This window comes from Puma concolor, chromosome C2, assembly GCF_028749965.1.
Source record: "Puma concolor isolate L17-30 chromosome C2, mPumCon1.1.hap2, whole genome shotgun sequence".
In the NCBI taxonomy this organism is placed as follows: Eukaryota; Metazoa; Chordata; class Mammalia; order Carnivora; family Felidae; genus Puma; species Puma concolor.
This window is the reverse complement of record NC_141675.1, coordinates 93,544,356-93,566,970: the sequence shown is the minus strand read 5'-3', so window position 1 is coordinate 93,566,970 and position 22,615 is coordinate 93,544,356. Positions and strand designations below refer to the sequence as shown.

The window sequence follows — 22,615 nt, the reverse complement described above, 5'->3', positions numbered from 1 at the left end:
ACAGTTTCTGTGAGATATCAGATCTCTCACCAAGAGACAGCTGTTTGCCTAGAGGGAAGGAGTCTCTCTTTGAAGACTGCACCACACAGGACTCCGATAATCATCAAAAAATAGATAGTAAAATCCCTGTTTTCTTAGAAGACACTCCCAGAGTGTCTGGGAGAAGCGAGCGTTGTGTCAGTCATGATGAAGCTTTATTGGTTGGGAGTGAGAATGCCCTAGAGGAAAGCCACTTTCTCAAGGGGTCTCACATAGGGGCCTGTTAGAGAAGTTACTGCCAGGACAGGTGGACAGGCGTCAAGGGGGGTGTGGGGCCCAAGCACTTGAGAATCAAACTAATAGCAGGTGTCACTGATGCCTAAGGCAGGGTGCCACCAAGAGGCCACTAAGAATGATTACAAGGTCCCAAGGGGCCCTTTGGAACCAGTGGCCTCCTGGGCCTTAATGGCCATGGCAGAGTCACTGTATACAATGACCTGGCAGGTGCTGCTCGCTCAGCTTCTGAAAAATCAATTTCTTCAAGTTTCTTTCTGCTCCTGTGTGACTCTCCTGGCTCAGTACTATAACGCTTTTCTGTGTAGATGAGGAACCACCCTTCCCCAAGGGCCCTGTAATGTTGGGGGGTTGACATAGAGGATAGACTGAGAAGGGCTGTGCTTTCTTGTCCACATGAACAAGAGCCAAGGGAGCTTGTTTCTTCAAACACTTGGAACCCAGAGAGACATACCTTCTGCCATAGGAGAGAGAGCTCTCTAAAGACAGGAACACAAGCAAAGTCTGAAATGACCAAACATTCAGTATTTCTCTATCTGTAGGGTCCATTAATGTTAGTGAGAAAGAGGAATCCACAGACTAGGCTGGTGTTGACACAGAGCTGCCAAGAAATCCTTCATGTGCCTGGGGTTGCTCCTGAATGCAGGCAGGTTAGGGCTTGAGATGGCAGGCCCTGGAGGCACCTGGGAACATGTACATCTGCAGATGAGCATCTGAGGGCATCCACCCAGAGATGTGTGTCTGTAAGTAAAGGGAGCTTTTTGCTTATGTGGGAATGTGGGTATCTGAATGTGTGTCTGTGAGTAGCTGTGTCTCTGTCTGGGGTGTGCATCTCTGTATGTGGGATGTGTGTGTGTGTGTGTGTGTGTGTGTGTGTGTGCGCATGCTTCTGCTTGTGGTATTTTTATCTCTGGGTGTGATGTATGTATGTGTGTATCTGTGTTCTTGTCAATCAGCTGCAAGAGCACCCTTCACTGATTCTTCCAACAACTGTCTCAAGCTCTCTGAGAAATATCCATGCCATGGGAGCTCCACTCATTGCTAAATACTATTTCCAATCTTTTTCAAAGCAGAATCTCTCCTATCTCCAATTGGAACAACCTGTCTCTTAAACTAAATAATGGGACAAGCAATATCTAGGTTAATGAAGAATCCTGGAACCATGAAATGCCAGTCCATTGACTCTTCCTAGATGATGAAGCACTCTACAGGCCAGGGACAGTCAAGTTAATGATTTAGAGAAATGTCAGACCAGGTGGGAAAGAGGCTGAAGTGGCTTAGGTATAGGTTGAGATCAAAAGGTATACTGTATCAACAGCCAGCTCTATAAGGTAAAGGGTAGGGGGATACATACAGGGTAGGGGGATAGAACCTGGCCACATACATGTACATTAGATCCCAAGGGCTCTACTGCTAGAATCCCACTGATCAAGCAGGCCAGAAAGCAACTGTCACAGCTTCATGGAACAATGGGGAGATGTGATCTGGTGATGGGAGAGGAAGTATCTCTTTGGGGCTGAAGAGTCTTTTTATTTTATTTTATTTTATTTTATTTTATTTTATTTTATTTTATTTTATTTATTTATTTATTTATTTATTTATTTATTTTATTATTTATTTTTGAGACAGAGATTGCGAGCAGGGGAGGGGCAGAGAGAGAGGGAGAATCTCAAGCAGGCTCTACTCTGTCAGAGCAGAGCCAATATGAGGCTCAAACTCATAAAACCACAAGGTCATGACCTGAGCTGAAATCAAGAGTCAGATGCTTAACCGACTGAGCCACCCAGGTGCCCCTGGAGCTGAAGAGTCTTTGACCCCAATTCTGGATTACCTTAAAGTACTTGTCTAGGATTTCACTGTAGTTGCTGCCTTTAGAGAACCAGCCATCTGGAATGATCTCTGCTTCCAGCCACTGGATGATGCGACGCCGGAGCTCATCCCGGTTGGACTGATAGCAAACAACTGCAGGAAAAGGGAGTGAGGTCAGCTGAGCAGTGAGACCCCAATGTCACCCAGCATCCACTGCATGGGAGGTTCAGTGCCTGGGGCTCTGCATGTGGCATCTCATTGAATTTTTACAGTACTCCAGGGACACGAGATTATCACACACATTTTACAGGAGTCAACCCAGGGTACACAATTAGAAAGTATCTAAGCAAGGATTCAAGCTTATGTTTCTAAAAAATTTATACGAATTGAGAATATTGAAACAGAGAAACTACGTTGCTTAGGTGAGAAAAACGCAGAGCGGAAAAATAAAGGACTATTTTCATTAACTAAGGAAGCTGAGGGGGAAAAAATCAATCAATCAATAAATAGCTCTCTTGGCTCAAAGATGAGCTGAAATAATAAGTGAATGAAGGAGCACATGACAATTTTTTATGCCACAAGATTTTAAATTCTCTCTCTATAGCTTTTTCCTTTTACCAACTGGGTCTATCAAATCTTTCTCCCACTTAAAATTTTACACTGTCTGCATTATCCTTTGTTCTAAACCACAGAACACAAGGTCAAGAAAGGGCCATGCTAAAACCCTGCTCTGGACAGCTGTTCTAAGACACATGGCAATAACAGGTGGGACTGAGAGTTGGGTAGATGAGGTAAAAGAGAAACGAAAGCCTTGACAAAAGGAAATTTCTGGAAGACAACACATGTTGGGATGTGAAAAGGGCCCTGAGCCAGAGGAATGTAAATCTGGGCAATTTTCCCCACTCTGCCACTTCTAAGCTGTGTAATTCAGGAAATTCACTTAACCTCTCTGAGCATCAATTTCCTCACCTATGAGGTCATTACAATAAGGTCTACCTCACAAGATTATTGCAAAGATCTGAAGAAAAGTATATGCTAAATCTTCTGTAACTGTAACAGTGAAATTTTAATTTTTATTCATAGAAAATCATAGAAAAAGTCCCACTTGCATTTCCAATGATCCCCTTTCAAACAAGTTGTGCCTTCTGATTCTGTTAGTCCTGTGACATCAGCATGTCTTACAGATCATTGAAAGAAAGACTCAGTGGCTTTCCTGTCCTTTTAATGCAATCACTACTTAGCAAAAATGGACAACACAGCCAACATTCCAACCTAACCAGCTGCTTCAAATGTCAAGCACAAAAAAATGCAGTTTTGCAGCTTTTCTGAGCTGTGTTGAGGAATGACCAGTTCTGGCTCACAAGTTCTAACACACAGATCTTATGGGCTTCAGCAGGGAATGTGAAACACAAAATTCCTTCATGAAAAGAATTTCCTCCCTAAAATGCACACTGTAGGAAAAATAGACACTCACCTGGGCTGGCAGATGGACTTACAGATTTCTTCTCTGCAAGACAAAAGGAGAAAATGCATAATGCAGAATGAAGACAAAAGAACATGTCTGTGTTTTGCTAGGTTTAAAATCATCCCACACTACAGGGGCCACTTGCAACATTTTCATCATTTGGTCCTGGGTTCCTGTCTCCTTTCCTTCTTCCAGGGCCTATGAATGGGGATCTTTTCTTCCCTGCTTTGTTTCACATTTTTAGGCCACTGAGTTGCCCTGTAGTCTCATACCTCCTCCTATTAGGTTTGTGGGGTAGGGTTGCGTTGCTGGGACTTTGAGAATTCATATGGAATTATTATAGAGAGGGAAATGGAGTGGAAACCCACACATAGGAAACAGCTTGTTTCTCCAGGGCAGTTCAAGGCTGAGAGGGGCTGAGTAGGGCTGCTATTTGGTAAGGAACTGGTATCTAATTAGCAAGGAGGTTGAGACCCCCTCCAATCTTATCTGAATGGCAGTGGTTTGAGTGCAAAATAGAGAAAATATATATAGCAGGGCTGAGAGGTGCCCAAATTTAAAAAGTGAAATTCACCTACTTTTTAAAAAGGTATAGAATTCATGTAAACACTTCCTTATTATTATTGACTATTGACATGGCCCCCTATCTACTGCAGAAAGTACTGGAACCCCCCTTGGGAGGCTAATGCAGGAAACCCTGGGCAGAGGCCTGGGCTATCCAGTGCAAACCCAGTAGGCTCATGAGCGCCAAGAGGCTGCCTCTCCAAGTAGCTGGGTGGTCCCTGTGGCATCGGGTGCTGTGGTCAAGTGGAGAGGAATCTGGGCAACCAGGCCACACTGCTCTGTCCTCTGGCTCCTCTGGCTGGAGTTGGGAGGCACTTCTTACCTTTGCAGTGTCCATCATAATCAACCTGGATTTTGGATCCAGTGAGGCAGGCGTCTCGATGTAACTCACAGTGGTTGAGGTAGGTCTTGCCATTGCTGCCGCACACAGGCCTCTTGTGAGGTTTGCATTGCTGAAACAGACCCGAGGAGGCGGTCTGTGCAGTCGGGGCACCAGCACACACATGCATCCACACATGCATCCTGGGGGGAGCCTCCCTACTAGGGTCTAGGGTCTTTGTAGCCCTGCATGGCCCCGTGTTGATCCTGGCTTCGGGTCATCTCTTCTATTCAGTGAAGAAATAGACCGTCCTGACCCTATCAAGTTAGCACGGAGGGCATTTTATTGGAAGTCAGAAATTTGGATTCTCTGTCACTTTGGAGAAAGTCACTCAATGTCTCTGGATCTCTAAGATCCCTTAAAATGCCAACGTTCTATGACACAAAAGAGCCAGAGCTGAGAGTGGGGAATGTGCAAATCGAAAGGCAGGCAAACACACACACACACACACACACACACACACACACACACGAATTCTTCAGTTCTTCTGGGGTTTAACTAGAAAGATCTTTGCTTTCTTGCTTTGTATAGTATTTCAGAGCCATTTTGTTTTTCTCCCGATCTCACAATGCCTCTTATGAGGCTGGGGTGGGGATGCCTGGGTCTTTGTTAAGTACCACAGAGAATCATTATGGACAAGGAAATGGAGTAAAGTTCACCTGGCAACCCAGTTTTACTTTGGCTATTTAAAGGGCCATGGTCACAGGCAAGCTCAGTGTCTTTAGTTTTTTGTGTGGTTTTTGAAAGGGGGGGGAAGGAGGAAGCCAGTTCAGCTCAGCCCTAATAAAGGCACGAAAGCAAGAAAGAGTAGATGTAGTGAGAAGAAACACAGAACACTGGAGCTGGAAGGTAGCCCCACCTCTCCAACTTTAGAGGAGAATACCAAAGCCCGGGAAGACAAACATCATTTAACTAGTATTTATTACTGAGTTCTTACTAAGTATCCTACATGCTGGACAAACATGGTCCCTTGCCTTCACAGCATCCAGTGGCAACTAATTTGCTCAAAATCACAGAAATACATGTGGTCAAAGCAAGACTAGATACTAGGTCTCCTAACTCTAAGTACAGGCTCGTGCTACCACACAGTGGCCAGGCACTCCTCTAGTGAGGTCCACCTAGGGTTCCCAATGGAACTGTTTTTCAGGTGTCTGAGCTGGGGAGACTTCCTTTCGGGGACAATGAATCAGGATTCTTCACCTGGGGACTAAAGCGGGTATATTTATTTGCAGAAAGACAGATATATTCCTAGGCTTGTGTTGGCATGGTAGAAAGGAGAAGGAAGGACACATATCCAGGGTATTTATGTTTGCTGAAGAGGGAGAACTTGTCAGAATCCTGGTTACAAAAGAAGTATTCCTCGAAAGCTCACACTGCTGTTTAAACTTCATTAAAAAAAAAAACAACCCACAACCTTGTAAAGTCTTCATTTCATCTAGTATTTTTCTAAAAACTTGCATATCCTTTGACTTGGCAAGCCCTAGTGGGAATCAATCTTCTAGAAATAAAGGCAGCAGTACATAAGGATATTTTCACAAGGATGTTATTTTTTGCAGTGTAAATGATCCATGAAACAACCTAAATGTCCATCTATGGGAAAATTATTACATGAATATGATTCTATTACAAAATATTTATTATGACTCCATTTTTGTATAAAATAGGGGGCAACCCTGTATGTGTATAGTAGCACAGAAAAAAAAAAGTGGAGAAACTTATACCAAACCACTAACACTGGTCATCTCAGACTAATTGGATTTGAGGGTTATGGGGAAGATTATTAATTTTATGTTTATACAAATACCTGTATTATTTGACATCTATAAAGCAATTGTTAAATTTGTAACTTAAAAATCTTATAAAACTAAACATTTTTTTAAAAAAGAAAAAATATCCCTGCATTTACAGATTGTTTTTAATGTCTGGGATGAAAATCCCTTGTCTTTCATATAGACAAGGTAGGCTTTTTTTTTTTTTTTAATTTTTTTTTAACGTTTTATTTATTTTTGAGACAGAGAGAGACAGAGCATGAACGGGGGAGGGGCAGAGAGAGAGGGAGACACAGAATCGGAAGCAGGCTCCAGGCTCTGAGCCATCAGCCCAGAGCCCGACGCAGGGCTCGAACCCACGGATCGCGAGATCGTGACCTGAGCTGAAGTCAGACGCTCAACCGACTGAGCCACCCAGGCGCCCCAAGGTAGGCTTTGATAAAGATGATGACATGGTTGGCACTGCTCTGCTGACTAGCAGCTCCAGCAAGGTAGCTATATTGGCCTTGGCTATTGCCCTCTGGCTCCTGGCCTCAGAACTTACCTCAATGCAGAGGCAGGTGGGCTCTCCCTTCTCTGTGACTGCACATTCCCGGCCAGCTCCACAAAACACATTGGCACAGATCTTGGATTTGCTTCTTAGTTCTTCCTAAAACACAAAATCATAACGGAAATCAGGTCACTGAGATGAGGGCTTCATGGCATAAGCCACTGGTGGCGATTATCTTTCAGTCTCAGGTCTTGGTCTGGAGTTGCAGCTCATGGTTACTGAAGAGTTCTGAAATGGCTAGAAACTGTCCCCAACAGCCAGCACCAGACTTGCTGGCACTGCTCCAGCTCAGGCCCAGCTACCTCTGAGTCCCTCAGATTGTTTCTTAAAGAGCAAGAGACTCTTTCTTATGTGTTTCCTTTCTTTTAAAAATGGTCATCGAACAGTCCTTAAACGTCAACACTACAGTATATAGCTATACAGGCACAGACTCTGTCCTCAAGAAGCTCCATGACTCTCTGAGGAAACTCACAAATCAAGAGACATTTAGCAAGCAACAGAGAAGTGCAGCAACAGGAACACCAGCAGCCAGAGAAGGAAAGGAGGGCAAGACCCAAATGAGACTTTCTGAAGATAGGCTGCCTTGACTAATTCCTAAAGAATGAGAAGAGTAAGCCAGGGAGAAATAGAAACATGGAGAGAAATATGGATATCTGAAGGACCAAAATCTCACTGAGTAGTGAGTGATATTAAAGGTAATGTCATTTAGGGGCGCCTGGGTGGCGCAGTCGGTTAAGCGTCCGACTTCAGCCAGGTCACGATCTCGCGGTCCGTGAGTTCGAGCCCCGCATCAGGCTCTGGGCTGATGGCTCAGAGCCTGGAGCCTGTTTCCGATTCTGTGTCTCCCTCTCTCTCTGCTCCTCCCCCATTCATGCTCTGTCTCTCTCTGTCCCAAAAATAAATAAACGTTGAAAAAAAATTTAAAAAAAAAAAAAAAAAAAAAAAAAAAAAAAAAGGTAATGTCATTTCAAAAGGCAAAAGGATAACTAAACCATCAGAAACATGCCTTTGCTATTATTCAGCATGGCCTTGTTCAAACCCTGTCCACGTCTGCCTCTGGCTTCAAGACCAAGAGGGCCAAACCATTGGAAAGCCAGTAGAATTATCCTCAAACCACTTAAGGTCAGTCATTCCTGCTCAGCAGAACCTACAGGCAGGGAACAGTCCCAGTCTATGCCACTGAAAAGGAGAGCGTATGTAGACACTAATCTGTCAGTGACACATTCCTTCCCTCACGTTAATTAGTGGCTAAAAGGCAGCCCCACCTCATTTGTCACACAGGCCAGCAGCAGTGGTGGTTGAACAAAGGAGAATGTGAATCTTCCAGCCTCTGTCTGACTGCTGAGCAGGCAGTCACGAAAGGCCTCCGGGCTCCCACCCACTGGGGTAGCACTAGCTGTGACAAAACCAACAAAAATGACAAGAGCTGTGGCGGGGTCAGTAAAGGCAGAGATGGAATCTCAGATCCCACCCCTCAGACCATGTCTACCATGTCATGCAGAGAACTCACACACACAAAGCCTGTAATACTAAAATTCTTGTAGTCCGTAAATGTTTCATATCTAAGAATAGGTCAAAGAAAACAAAAAACAAAGTAGATGCTGAAAGCTGAGGACTGCACCCAATACAGCTAGTCTGCTGCCACCTGGAGGCTGCTTTGCAAACTCCAGGGTATTATTTTCTCTCCTGAGCCATCTTGCCTGTCATGCAGGGATCCCATTGGTCGAGAAACTCTTGCCATGCTCACATTTCATTGGTTCATATGCTGTTGCTAAACCCATTCTTTTTTGGGGGTGTTGCTAAGGAAAATTCAATAAAGCTGGCAGGCAGGGGAAAAAAAAAAGAGGAAGTAATCCCCCAAAGGCTGGGATGACTGGATAGCTGTTGTTTCCTAAACTGGGTGTGGAGATAAAAATCAAGCATATATTCTCTGATCAGGGCGCTCATAACTGTGCCTGGGAAGGGAAAGCAGCTCTAAAAAGGAAGAGGAAAAGGCTGCTGCTGACCAGTGTAACAAAATCTCAGATAAGACTACCTTGCCCTCTCCCCCTCATGAAACAACACTCGAACCAAGAGATACAACAAATACATTCCTAAAAAGGCATGCTCAGACATACATCTACACTCAAACAACACACCAGTATACAGCTCCACCAGCAGACCTTTACCACTTAGCTATATGTCTGTCCATAGCCACTTTAATTCTTTGAACCTCAGTTTCCTCATCTGTAAAATAGGGGTAAATACCAGCCCTGCCTTGTGAAGATGAAATAGTATATTTGGAAGGGCATCATAAACTGAAAAGCAAGCAGAGAGCTTCCTGCACAGTAGCCCGTGGCATGTAGAGAGTTCCTTTTATCTTATGTTGTTGTTTTTAGTGAGTATTAAAGAGTAAAGCTTTGACTTCCAGGTTGAATTCAAACCAAGTCAATAGTTCTCAAAAATCATTTGAAGAAACACTCTTATTTAAAACGTAAAATCTATTAGATTTGCAAAATGTTTCACACTTAATTTCATCTTACTGTACGAACAACATTGCAAGGAAATGTATATTATTAGTCTCATTTTATAGATGAGGAAACTGAAGATCAGGAAGGTCAAGTAACTTGCCCAAAGGTCCTAATGCTAAAAATGAGAGGAGCCAGTATTCCAACCTGGATCTAGACAACAGGTGATTACGTTCCCATTTATAAATACCTGGCATTCTAAGTGATTTTGATTCTATGTTATCTTATGTAAGCCCTATGATAATACCACAAGTCAGACATCATAACTCTCCCCATTTTACCAATGATGGAACTTAAGCCTTTGAGGTTAAATAACTAGAAAATGATAGTGCTAGGATTCTACCCAACCAAAGGGAAAGCAGCTCCTTTATATTTGATTTACTTTCATATCCAGAAAATTAAAGGTTTAAAGAGATTAGGACAGGAAGGTGATTTACATAATTAGCAAATATGAGAAAGTGCTTAAGAGTAGCTAGAGAGCTGGATTTGAGCTCCCACATCCCGCCTCTGCTCCTTATTTGCCATGGCCGTGGGCAACGTACTTTCTTTAAACCTCAGTTTCCTCATGTGTGAAATGGGAACACTAATCCCTGTGAGGGGTGTGTGAGCATTAAAGGAGATGAACTGCCTGCTGTACAGCTGAAAGCTGCCGTTGTCACTGATTCTCAATTTCCTCATGGAGCGCCCGATACCACCTTGGTGGTCAGGTCCCCACCCAGCCTCTGTTACCCAGAAACGATACTACTGAGAGCACAAGGACTGAGTGAATGGAAAAAACCCAGATTCCTTCCCGTTTGAGACCAAAGAGAAAGGGGGCAGCGCCAGTCACACAAGCATTCCTCTTTGCAGGTGGCACATCTGTCAATAGGTGGCAATCTCTCTCTTTGTCTTGGAGAACTCAAAGCCGCAATGCAGAGATGCAGCCTTGGCTCCTTGCAGTTCTACCCTCCCAGCCCAGGAGATGTGGAGCAGGAGGTGGGACAGCGGGGTGAGGCAAGCACCCCACAGGCACAGGCAGCGGTACAGAAAACCAAATTTTTGCCGACTTGGGAAAGAGTGTCCTACCCAAAGCTCCCAATCCTCCCCAGTTCTTACCATTCACAGGTGTGCTATAATGCAGAAAAAAACAATGAAAATTTTCTACCTAGAGGTGGCCTCTGTGTGGCATTGAAAGCAGTTATCCAAGCCCTTTCTCGGGGAATGGGAGGTCAGGAGCAACCCTGGGGCTCCCAGAAAGTTCCTGAGCATGGTAGATGGTCTTACCCCTCTGCTGAGTGGAGAACATCTTGCAAGAACATGCACACGGCGTAAACACGCTCATGGAACAGGGCAATCAATGGCTGTCTGGTGGGCAGGGGTGTGGTGAGTAAGGCAGAAAAGAAGCAGGGCAGCAGGTGACATGGTGAAGGTGGTGCTTTGGAATATTAATTTGTGTCTGGTCCCTTCCAACTCAGAAATTTTAACTAAAGTGCAGGGCAGCCTGGATGGAGGCTGGAGGCAAGGGAACCCGCCAGGTGAAACACAGTGAACTAGTGGGGGTGACAAGGACCTAGGGTCCAATGCTAATATTAATTAGAGCACCTACCACTGAGTGAGGCTCTTCACAGACATCTCTGTCCTCACAACATCAGTACAAGTTTCCATAGTTTTACTCCTAACAGATTCAGAAAAGTGACATACAGAGGCCACATGACGAGGGAGAGACTGAGTCAGGACTGGAAGACAGGTCAGCCTGAATCAGAAGCCTCGATATTCCCTCGCAGGGAGGGAACAGTCAAGGGAATAAGGTATGGGCAGAGGGGACAGCTACAAGGGCTAGCATAGGTAGAGGCTGCACAGCACAATGCAGTTCTTTTAAGAATGAGGTCCCAAGGCTGTATTAGAATTTCATCTATGTATAGACAACCACACTGTCATATGGATATGCTCTAGGAGTGTGAGGTCACAGTGTATGAATCTTTAGGTCTGAGTGTACTTATGAAAACGTGATTGACTGAATGGGGTCAGGGGGCATGTTCTGAGGGTGTGAACACTGACATGTTGATAAAAGTCAACTGTATACTTGCTTCCAATGGAGAAACATTGGGTTTCTAGCTTTGACTTTCTGCCTCATCTTCCTGACCTGCTGCTGTGCTATTTTCATTATGCGTCGCCAGTCATGCTTTGTTCATAATGCAAACTCCCCTTGGTAAAAGATGGCCTGGGAACATTGCTAACTTTTACTGGGGAAAAACTTCCTCCCTGAGCAACTGTCAGTCATTGCATGGTAATAATGATACTTGATACTTGCACAGCAAGTTTCATTCATCTGTAATTTTTACTATCATTTTTGATTCTCAAAACTCTTTAGGATAGGCAGGCAGGGGTTAGCTCTTAAGACACTGCCAGACTTAACATCCAATGATGAAGAAGAAACTGAGGCTCAGGGCTACGTGTGACTGGTCCAAGACCTCACAGTTGCAGAGCTGGGTCCTGGCTTAGGTGTCCAGGCCCTAATTCCAGCCCTCTTTCCACAAACCACTTTGCCTCATTACAAATCAAAGCTAGAAAAGATATTGTCATGGATCCAAGGTCTAAAAAAATCAATTAGTTTTGCAATTTGAAAAGATCCTTTGCAAACAAAGAGCAAAGCAAGTTATTTGCAAAACCACCAGTAGAGGTGATGGTGTGCCTGAGACTCCGGGCCGACTAGCATTAAGGCTGAACATAAACTACACTTTGAATGTTTAAAGAAAAAAAGTCTTCTAAAGTAAAAATCATTTTCTGGAAGAACACTGTGCTTTGGCAAGGGAGGAAGCTTGTAAGCAAAACCATAAAACTGTCAGCTTAATATATCATTATTTCACTAAAGTGAACTGGGTCAGCTGTGTACCCCCAATCCTTTTCTTCCTTCCCAACTTTCTTTAAAAAAAAAAACAAAAACAAAAAAAAACAGTCCTACTTATGCCAAGGTGGAATTTTGGCTCCACTTGCCACTATTTTGTGACAGAGCGGCTTTGTTGACGTGAGAAAGGCTCTCCTTGCTTTGCCAGAATTAGTCATGGAAACTTCACAGGAACACCAGGGCCCCTCAGATACGCGGAGCACCATGGAGCTTGGGACAAAGGAATTCACAGAACTGGGGAGAGCAGGAGGAGGCCTGGGTGGGGCGCGGGGTGGGACGTTGGCTGCTCCTAGCCGGTGTTCTGGAATGGCACCCAGTAGTACAGGCTGGAGAGCTTGAGAAAGCCAAACCTCTTCAGGACCTTGAAATCTAGCTGGAGCACCACATGACCCTGTTCAAGTCTCTCCAATTCTTTTTCTCTGAAAAGGAACATGTTGCTGCATCCCACATATTCTAAGGAAAGAGCTGAAAGGAGTAGCAATTTCTAGCAGCTGTTCCGATGCACATGGCAGAGGCCTCTGCATCTGCAGGAACGGTGTGCCTCGTGTATTTGTGCTCACAACCAGGCCCTCACCTCAAGGTTAACGCAACACGGCCAGATCCAGGTTCTGAGGAGCCTGGTAAGCTCAAACAATTTGAGACAGCCCCCATGAGAAAAAGAACACACGATTATGACTGTAAAATTGGGCACAGGGCCTTGGGAAGGGGCCTTGTGTGTAATGTCTGAAACTAAAGCTTGATTAGCTCACGGTAAATCTGACTCTCCATCAACCCTATTATGTTCTTCATAAACAAGAAGGCTTTGGGGCTTTTAGTCTACTGGAGCCCTCTTTAATATTTTATACATGTATAACTTATCTCAATTGAACTCCAAGTGTCTGCACATTTTGGCTTCTGACACACTCACCACAGTGCCCTGCCTGAGAAAATCCACAGTAAATGTTTTTTACATTAAATTTTACTGGCGATTTGCTCAAGTTAGTGTCAATGTCGGTGGCCAGGATGTCAGGATGTCTGGGGGAAGGAGTGGCTGGTCTTTATGACATCAAAATAAGGGATGCATCTCCCCAAGAGTATTAGCTTTAAGATAAAAACAAAACAAAACAAAACAAAACAAAACTATTATGGACCTGTCATTTAAGAATTACCTAATTCTGGGGCACTTGGGTGGCTCAGTCAGTTGTCTGATTTCGGCTCAGGTCATGGTCTCACAGTTGGTGAGTTTGAGCCCCACATGGGGCTCACTGGTGTCAACACAGAGCCTGCTTCAGATCCTCTGTCTCCCCCCTCTCTGCCCCTCCCCCATTCTCTCTCTGTCTCTCAAAAATAAACATTAAAAAAAAAATTACCTAATTCTCCCTTGTATTAATTCCTATGTTTAGCTTCTATCACAGCTTATGGGATAACATGTTCTTGACATTTTCTTCTCATTACGTGATAATGTATTTTGTGTCTGGAAATTACTACTTTCAAATTTCAAATGGGACAAGGCTGTTTACCTTAACCACTGTCTTTATTATCTTACAGATGCTGTCACACTCTCTACGTGTTTGCCTTGTCAAAGGGAAGGATCTAGACTGCCATCTTCCTAGGGGAGCCCTGTCACTTTCCCAGCTGCATATTCACTATCTCTGGAATGCCACCCACTCCTATACATAGACCTTTCTTGAGGCAGCCCAGCCCCAGCATGGCAAACAAGGTGATGGTTTCTACATAAGGGTGAGTTAAGTCTGCTGTAATGGCCTTGTCTAGTCATAGTAGAAGAATAGCAGCATTTAATAAACATGAGTTAGAAATATGTTAAGCCCGTTCACACAGGACTGAGAAAAATCTCACATGGGTCTACCAGATCTGAGGATTCATCCCTGATGGCAGTGAGGAGCCTTTGCCTCCAGCATGCCAGGAAGGCACTTCTGGTCTCATGCATTCAGAGCATGGGCCACACTGATGCGCTGGAGTGTCCCAGGGGAGCGCCATGCTGTCTCTCCAACTTAGGCACACCCAGGGACTCCACTCTGACGGACAGCGTATACCAGGCTCCCCAGCATCTGCCTACAGTTCTGAGTGATCCCTGGGAGCTCCCAAGATATCCTGTCTTTTTGTAAGGCCCCTAGTTCTACAATTGAACACTTCAGTGTCTTTAGAATTCCTTGGTGAGACCTTTTAAGCCAAACCACTTTTTGCCCTGAATTAGTCTGATAAGTTTGATCATGGTATTCATTTTCCATCCTCCAACCATCTGCCTTTAAGATTTGTCCACTTTATTTTTTTTTTGGTTTAACGTTTATTTATTTTTGAGAGATGGAAGTATGAGCAGGGGAGGGGCAGAGAGAGAGAGAGGGAGACACAGAATCCGAAGCAGGCTCCAGGCTCTGAGCTGTCAGCACGGAGCACAACATGGGGCTCCAACCCATGAATGGTGAGATCACAACTTGAGCCAAAGTTGGATGCTTAACCGACTGAGCCTATTTGATAAATGCCTGTGAAAACACAAGAAGGATAACAGCCTGTGACCAGGGTGATGCAAGCTCCATGCAATAAACCCTGAAGGAGGACAGGACATGGCCTCTACCTTCACAGGCATTTCTAACCTCATCAGGGCGATGAAACTCAGAAATGCAGATCAGCACAGCCCTGAGTAAAGGAGGTTGGATCTAGGAGATGGAGCTTCATGGATGAGAGGGGGACTCAAGTGAGCCCTAGAAAGTGGTAGGATCTGGATAGGAAAACTGTAGGTTTTTGAGCAGGAGGGTCTTAGGACCAGTTCAGCAGTGGTACATGGGGAGAAGTGGGTGAGGAAGAATTTGGGGGCACAAGGAAACAAGGTAGCAAGTGCCGGGGATGATGAAAGTCTCGTGTATGGTGGTGGCATAGATACAGAGAAAGGAGGGAATTCAGGAGAAAGTCCTAAAGAACAGTGAGGTCTGGCCACAGACCAGATAGGAGAGAGGAAGGTGAGAAACCAGGGAACCAAGATCATTGGCTTTGAGGGTCTGGAAGTTTGCTAGTGTGTCTGCCAGAGATGGAGACCAGGCAGGGGCTGAGCGGGGAAGGGGTCAGTGATGATGAGTCAGTTATGGACTTTAAGTCTAAGGCAACAGTAAAACATCCCACTGACAGTTGAAAATAAAGGATTAGAGAAGCACATCTGGTCATGATCCATGTAGGAGTAAGAAACAGGGCCAATAGAACACATGACCTCAGGAAGAAAGGGTGGAAATGGAGGGCTAAGGGTGGCCAAGAAGCAGGAAGAACAGGTTGCTAGCAGCCCACATGGGGGCTCTCTGCAAGCCAGAGAAGGTGCCTTCCCCTCTGGGCAGATGCGACCCCAGACCAGGCTACAGGGCTCAGTAATCAGTGCAGGTTGGACTTCAGCCCCCTTCACCTCCCCATGCAGTGAGCAGCCTGCACAACTGTTACGAGGGCTCTGAGGGCAAAGCAGCCAAGAAAGCAAAGCAAGCACATTCAGAAAACTGGAAGCAAAATCAGGACATCTAGAGAGCCGGATGGTGATGAAACAGGTGATGAAATGCCATTGTATGAGAAATGATTTGGCAAATGTTGGAATGAGACAGCAAAAAACACAACACAACACAACCTTTAAACCTCTGTGGAAACCTGAACCAGAGGCCAGACCAGACAGAGGCAGTGAGGTCCTATGTAACGAGAACTGATACAGGAACCTGGAGAGAGGCCCTGGACACATGTGTCTCTGCTTCCAACACTGTGTGACTTAGGGCAAGACACCCGAGAAAGGGGCCTCAGTTTCCCCATCTATAAAAGGAAAGAATTGTAGATGATGCCCATGTCCCTTAAACTGTTAAGATTCTCTTAACTAGAAATCACAGAAATTTGCCATTTCAGATGTTCCTGAGTATCAAACTTTAATCTCTCAAGGAAGTTAACCTAGACACCCAAACTAGAGACTGGTTATGGATAGTCTCCTGAGAGTGTTTCAAGGTCTTTGTTTGGTCTGAGTGGAGGAATTAAAGTTGACCAATTAAAGTTGGTCTGAGTGGAGGAATTAAAGAATTTTTGTAAGCAATGCCTTTTCATTCTCTCCTGGGTCATGACAGAGGAAATCAGAGGAGTAGTAATGGGACCCCAATTGAGTGGCCTGATTTCACTCTTGGTTAACTGCTTGGAACCCTCTTCTCCCTTTGAATGCCATTAAATGACATTTTTATTCTATCTGTGTTTGCCTTGCAAGAAGAAAAGGGAGAGAATGGCTAAAGGAAATTCACATGAGATTCACAATTCTTCATTCCTGCCAAGAACCTGTCACTGAAGTATGTCTGGGACTGCCAGGGCTCACATTTACTCGGCATCCATGCTCTAATTATTTCCACATGTAGTTCAAGGCAAATGGTTGATTAAAAGTTAAAAAAAAACACCCCCACACCTAAATCCCAATACCCTCCACTAAGAGGGGAGAGAGCTCCAGGGCAGCTATGGGAGAGCTCCGAGAGAACTGGTTTTGGAAGTGTCCCCTGCAGTGCTAACCACATCTGGATCAACATCCCTGCACATCCCCAAGCATTCCCGACGCTCCATCCCAAGCCAACTCTCCACCTCCCCAAGGTTCCCCAAGCACTGAACCAAACAGGATTCACATTCTTTGAACTTCTGAGTGGAATGTAGGATTTATTCCTGCTTTGGTAGAAAGCAAAAGAGGTATGGATATAGGCTAAGAGCTACAAGTTCTCCTCTCCATTCCTTTTTCCCTGGGCTCTACTGAATTTAGGTAGACTCTGGGTAGTTCCCGATACTACATACTAGAGAAGGAATCCAGTGTGCAGAGAACGTGGGTTCCTTCCCCAAGCCGGAGAACAGTCCCCACATCTGCAGCTCCTTTCCATTATCCCAATCTGCATGTGGCTCCCCCTAAAACTGACAGTTAACCCACTATTCCCCAAGGTGGTCCGCATGACCTGGCATTGATTCAGATGGCTACTGAAATCTACTTGGCCGCATTTAACACTGCCACATTAACTTTGGCAGTGACTCAGTCTTCTTCCTGTCTCCTGGGTGATTTCATTGTTTATGTGGGCTCAAGATCCTTGACCTCCTCACCTCCAGTAACCCTCACTTCTAAAGTCCTCTGGCTGCAGGAAGCTTTAGGAGGTTATCTGTGAGTACAGCAGGTAGCAGCGGCAGGCCAAACTGAAGGGTACAGGGCACCTGAGGTCCTACATTTTGAAATGAAAACTCATTACCGTTTGAAAATGTCAGCACCATGAGGGATTATCAGATGCTTCTTTAACCTTCAAATGGGCAGAGAATGTCCCACAAGACCAGCTAAAAAAATAATGTCACCATCTGGGAAGGCTGATTGATTGTCTGAATTACACAAATTCTTCCTGTCCTTCAAAGCTCAGCTCAAGTTCCACAACTCCATCCTCGGTGACCTTTCCCTCTTGACTGGTATGAATTGCTCCATCCATCTCTGAACTCATTTTGATCACTTTTTAGAAAATTTAATTGATTATGCAGAGTTTGGCTTCCCAGCTAAACCCTTAGAGGACAAGGCTTGGTCCTGGCATAGTGCCCTGTGCCACTCAAGCGACCTTTGTTGAAAGTATCAAAGGGTGACTGAGACACACAACCCTAAGGCCCTACAGCAGGGTCACAAAGCCCCCTGGGCCAATTCCTCTCCTGGGGCTGCCCCCTTTTAGGATCAGGTTTTTTTGGGGAAATAGCCTAAAGACACCACCCTTCTTCACCTGGCAATAAATATTCAGCCTGGAATTCCCTAATGAGAGATTATCTTAGACCCACAGAAAGACACTGGGGTGTGTGTGTGTGTGTGTGTGTGCGCGCACGCGCGCGTGATGGTGAGGTGGACAGGAGAGCAATGGGGGACTGAAATGGCTTTCAGTCATTTCCTTTGTTCACAATTAATGTATAATCCAGCAGATATGCTGAAGGAATGACAACGTGCTTAGGGGAGAATAATGGAAGAGGAGGCAATGTGGCAATGCAGGGTACCTCGTGGGAAGGCAAAATTGTGTGGGACTTCAGAGTGTAGGGTGGGGGTCATCACAGAGCAGCCTCACACCTTGATGACCTACACAAGGGAGAAGTAGAGACAAAAATAAGCAAGGATGACAGGCCAAGAGAAATTGTGAAAATAGGCCTAATTGTGAAATGAGGCAAGGCAGCTGTTTTATGCTCACTCTCCTCAGGAACCCTATTCCTACATTGTCGTATGAAGTAGAAGGGAGGTAGAAGGTACATGGTCAGTCTCCCTAAACATGAGAAAGAATAAATTGCCTTATTCTACCCCTCCCCCTTGTGCCAGCATGTTCTGGAGGTTTCCAACCACTCCCTTCTGGCTCATCTACGAGGCTGACCTTACAGCAGGCTGGAATACACTGAAATGTGAGTTGCAAGGGCTAGGCTATTGCTGTGCCCAACTGTTTTAGTTCCCAGGGTGCTGGGCATCTTAAAAAGAACTGTGATGTCCAACCAAGAGCTGAGACCATTTGACAGACGGAGGGGGCAAGAGGGAAGATAGCAGGGAGGTTAGGGTTGACGGGAACAAAATGGAGCAGAGAGACCCAGAGACCCAGCAGAGCATAACAGTGGGAGTCTACTTTAAAAACACAGAGAGGGGCGCCTGGGTGGCTCAGTCGGTTAAGCGTCCGACTTCAGCTCAGGTCACGATCTTGCGGTCGGTGAGTTCAAGCCCTGCATCGGGCTCTGGGCTGATGGCTCAGAGCCCGGAGCCTGCTTCCGAATCTGTGTCTCCCTCTCTCTCTGCGCCTCCCCTGTTCATGCTCTGTCTCTCTCTGTCTCAAAAATAAATAAATGTTAAAAAAAATTTTTTTTAAAAACAAACAAAAAATAAATAAATAAAAACACAAAGTCCTGGGACTCTGGGGGCAGTGTGGCTGCAAAGCAGCTGTCAAGTTTCCAGCATCCCAGCAATTATTCTCCAGCCTGTGGAATGCATAAGGGGTTAAAACCCAGCAAGAAACTCCATGCTAAATGAAGTCACCATATGTGTGGCTTGGTATGGTTCTAGGAGAAGCAGACAGATGTAATTAGAAGTTCTTAAGACACTGTTGCCATGGCAACTGTCGGCCAGGAGAACCTGGAGTCCGAGGAATACAGTCTTCCAAGGAAATGCCAGAGGCAGGTGGTGTTCATCATCCTCAGGATCCACGGGCAGGGTCTGTTTCTCCCCCTTGCCCAATCCTACACTCTTGAGGACCCTCCCCATCCAATTCCTCCTCACCTCCACTTCCTACACCCCAGATACACACCCAGAGCCACTCCAAATGCAGATGAAGCGCTCCCTTCAGATGGCATCTGAAGGAAGGAATTAAGGAGAAGTCAATTCTTGGGAGGATGTGTGCAGGTGATATTGTTCTCTGGGCAGTCTCTGGTCCCAGGAGCTTTCTAGATCTTAGTAAGCTGCAAGCTTACTTTACATATCACTAAGGAGTCTAGTTCCTGCATGAGGCGGATGCTGGGTGGGTACCACAGGACAAGTAGGGGTATGTGAGCTTGAGCAGAAGAATGTCTGCTCTTAGTAGGGCAACCAAACATTTATCAGCCAAATTGGAATATTTTTGAAATCAAAATGGGACCTTTAAAACAGACATACTTGGACAATAGGCATAAACTGTGACATCTGGCCACCTTAATTAACAGGCTACCTAAGGGGAAAAATTACTAGTTTTATTTCCAGAGTGAAAATTCTAACCTGGTGTCTATGAGCCCCCAGAAGCCCAGCTACAGATTTGGGGACTTGATTTTCCTAGGACATAACCTAGGAAAGATGAGAAACTCAAAGAAAGTACTACTTTGGGCATGTGCTTCCCCCTTGCAACCTTAATCTCCCTTGATTCAACTGCCACATGAGGATGTTCGTGGGGTTCTGCTCTGCAAAGCTGGGGAACCTGGGCAAACAGGACCACTTTCCTTCAAAATCTTGGTCATTACAAATCCTTCCAACTGCTTCTCTAAAGAGAAAAACATTCATTTCACGCATTATTGCCAAAGAGAGATGATTCTCTATGGATTTATGGCAATAGTGTAGTCAATAGACTGGGATCACTCCACAGCAGAGAGACCTCATAAATCTCTGCCTGAAGAGGGGAGGTTTCCAGGTGTGCATTCTTACACATTCCTTAACAACTGAATCAAAAACAGTGGCTCAGGATTCTGTGGTCACAAAACCCAGAGAAGGTTTAAACTCTCCCAGGGAACCAGCAGAAATGACTGTATTTTAGGCAGAATATAACCAGCCCAGAAATTATGAGAATGTGGTTCAGTGACAGCTCAGTTACAAAACTGTGGAATGTTTAGAGTGTAAGGCCCACCCAGGGTGCATCCCCTAGTAGTTTCTCAGGGACTTTGGGAATCACAGCTATTTTATAAAAGTTCCTGGCAGTTACAGGACAACCGTGACTAGTAATGGTCCTCTTCTCTCAACCTTGGCTCAAGGCTGGGAGCCACTGGGGCTATCTTGTCTTACTTGCCTGACCTAAATGCAGACAGGTCCTAGACAGTAGGGTGCAAATCTCTGAGCTTAATGTGGAGCTTCCCCAAGATTTCTGGGAGGCAATAAGGAGCTCCTTACTACCTGTAATCATCAATGAACAGCACTGCTCTCTGCTGGGTACGTGTGCCGGGAAGTTTTGACATCCACTGCAGGTCCCCTGGATTTTAAGAGTCCAGTTTAGAATATTAACCTTTCTGGAACAAATTAAGAACTACATAAAATCAGTGCCTTTGAAAAAAAGCAACACTGCAAACACAAATTAATCTGCACTTCCTTAGCATTGTCCAAAGTAGAATTGGACAAAACCTATTTCCAAGCAAGTAACTGAACGACAAAATACCAAACATCAGGTTGGATGCTGGGGTCTCAAGGAAGAAAGCCACATGTCCTTAAGAAAGTCACATGGTAGCACAGCCCATGTCCCTAAGCTGCTGACAGTTTAGATGAGGAGATGGGGTGCAAATACACGGAATTTTAATAACAACACAATCTAATAAGTAACAACTCCAGGCATTGGTGGAACTACATGTGATATACAGTTAAGTGACAAGTCTCTAAAGCACCAGTGTCCAACAGAAATGTAATACCAGTCTCAAAGAAGATTTGCAAATTTCGAGCAAAATTTTAGAAAGTCAGAAGAAATAATTTTAATTATTTTAATAATTTGTTTTACTTAAGCCAATATAGCCAAAATATTACCATTTCAGCGTGTAACCAATTAGGGAGACGTTTTACATGCTTTATTTCATATGCAGTTCGATACCTGGCATGCATTTTATACTTATAGCACATCTTTTTTTTTTTTTTTTTTTTAACGTTTATTTATTTTTTTGGGACAGAGAGAGACAGAGCATGAACGGGGGAGGGGCAGAGAGAGAGGGAGACACAGAATCAGAAACACGCTCCAGGCTCTGAGCCATCAGCCCAGAGCCCGACGTGGGGCTCGAACTCACGGACTGCGAGATCGTGACCTGGCTGAAGTCGGACGCTTAACTGACTGCACCACCCAGGCGCCCCTATACTTATAGCACATCTTAATGGGACTAGCCACACTGCAAGAGCTCAACATCCACTTGTGGCTGGTGGCTTTTCCTACTGAACAACCCGGCTCTAATAAGTTCCGAGTGCTGACATATTACTGAGGGCTGAATTGAGGAGAGTTAGGTAGGAAGAGTAAGACTCTCTTTAACGAGGAATGTCTTGTAAGTGGTGTATATAGTTGAAGTCAATGGATATCTGCACACCTGGGTAAGATAGCATGCTGGGCTACATCTGGGACCAGGACAGTAAGGTAGTGAATAGCCAGTCCTTTGAAAACGGGCAGGCATCGTGGCTACTTAAGCTTAACTGACTCTGCTTTTAATGCCTATGGATGAGTCACTCGACCCTTCTAGCCTCTTTTATAAAATAAAGTATGTGCCACCTCCTTTTGTACTTTGTACGGCTTTGTATTTTGAAACTTCTCTTAATACTTCTTTTTTCTTTTCTTCTTCTTTTTTTTTTTTTTTTTGCATAAGAGATCATGGATAAATTTGGCAATGTAGTGGATGTTTCTCAAAACCTTTTTTTTTTTTTAGTTTTTTGGCTCAACTGCTACATGTTCTTGCTGTCAATTTTCAATAATATTACACTTACACACACACACACACACACACACACACACACACACACACAATTTTAGTGCTTTGAGATTAAAGTCAACGAAAATATGCACATTCTATTCTTGAGACATTCCTGCCTTGCATTCTTTCCCTGGAGCAGGGAAGTCACAGCTTGGGGGAAGGAGCTGTAAAACCTACTTGTGCTGGCCAATCAGGCTGTATCTGAAGCAGGGGGCCCACCAATGAGAGACTGCCAGGTATTCGACTCCACTGTAGCAAAGCTCCCTATTTTTGCAAAGATT

General features: G+C 44.8%; 1 protein-coding gene across 2 annotated transcripts in view; it reads right to left on the bottom strand.

Annotated features, from left to right (window-relative positions):
* FSTL1 (follistatin like 1) overlaps positions 1-22,615 on the bottom strand; it is a 54,413-nt gene that overhangs the window by 12,822 nt on the left and 18,976 nt on the right. For both annotated transcript variants that reach the window (XM_086675325.1, XM_086675326.1), the window contains exons 3-6: positions 6,804-6,908; positions 4,434-4,563; positions 3,557-3,589; positions 2,105-2,235 (exon numbers count right to left, since the gene is read on the bottom strand). In XM_086675325.1, the coding sequence (XP_086531451.1) occupies positions 2,105-2,235; positions 3,557-3,589; positions 4,434-4,563; positions 6,804-6,908 (399 nt within the window). The remainder of the gene's footprint in view (positions 1-2,104; positions 2,236-3,556; positions 3,590-4,433; positions 4,564-6,803; positions 6,909-22,615) is intronic.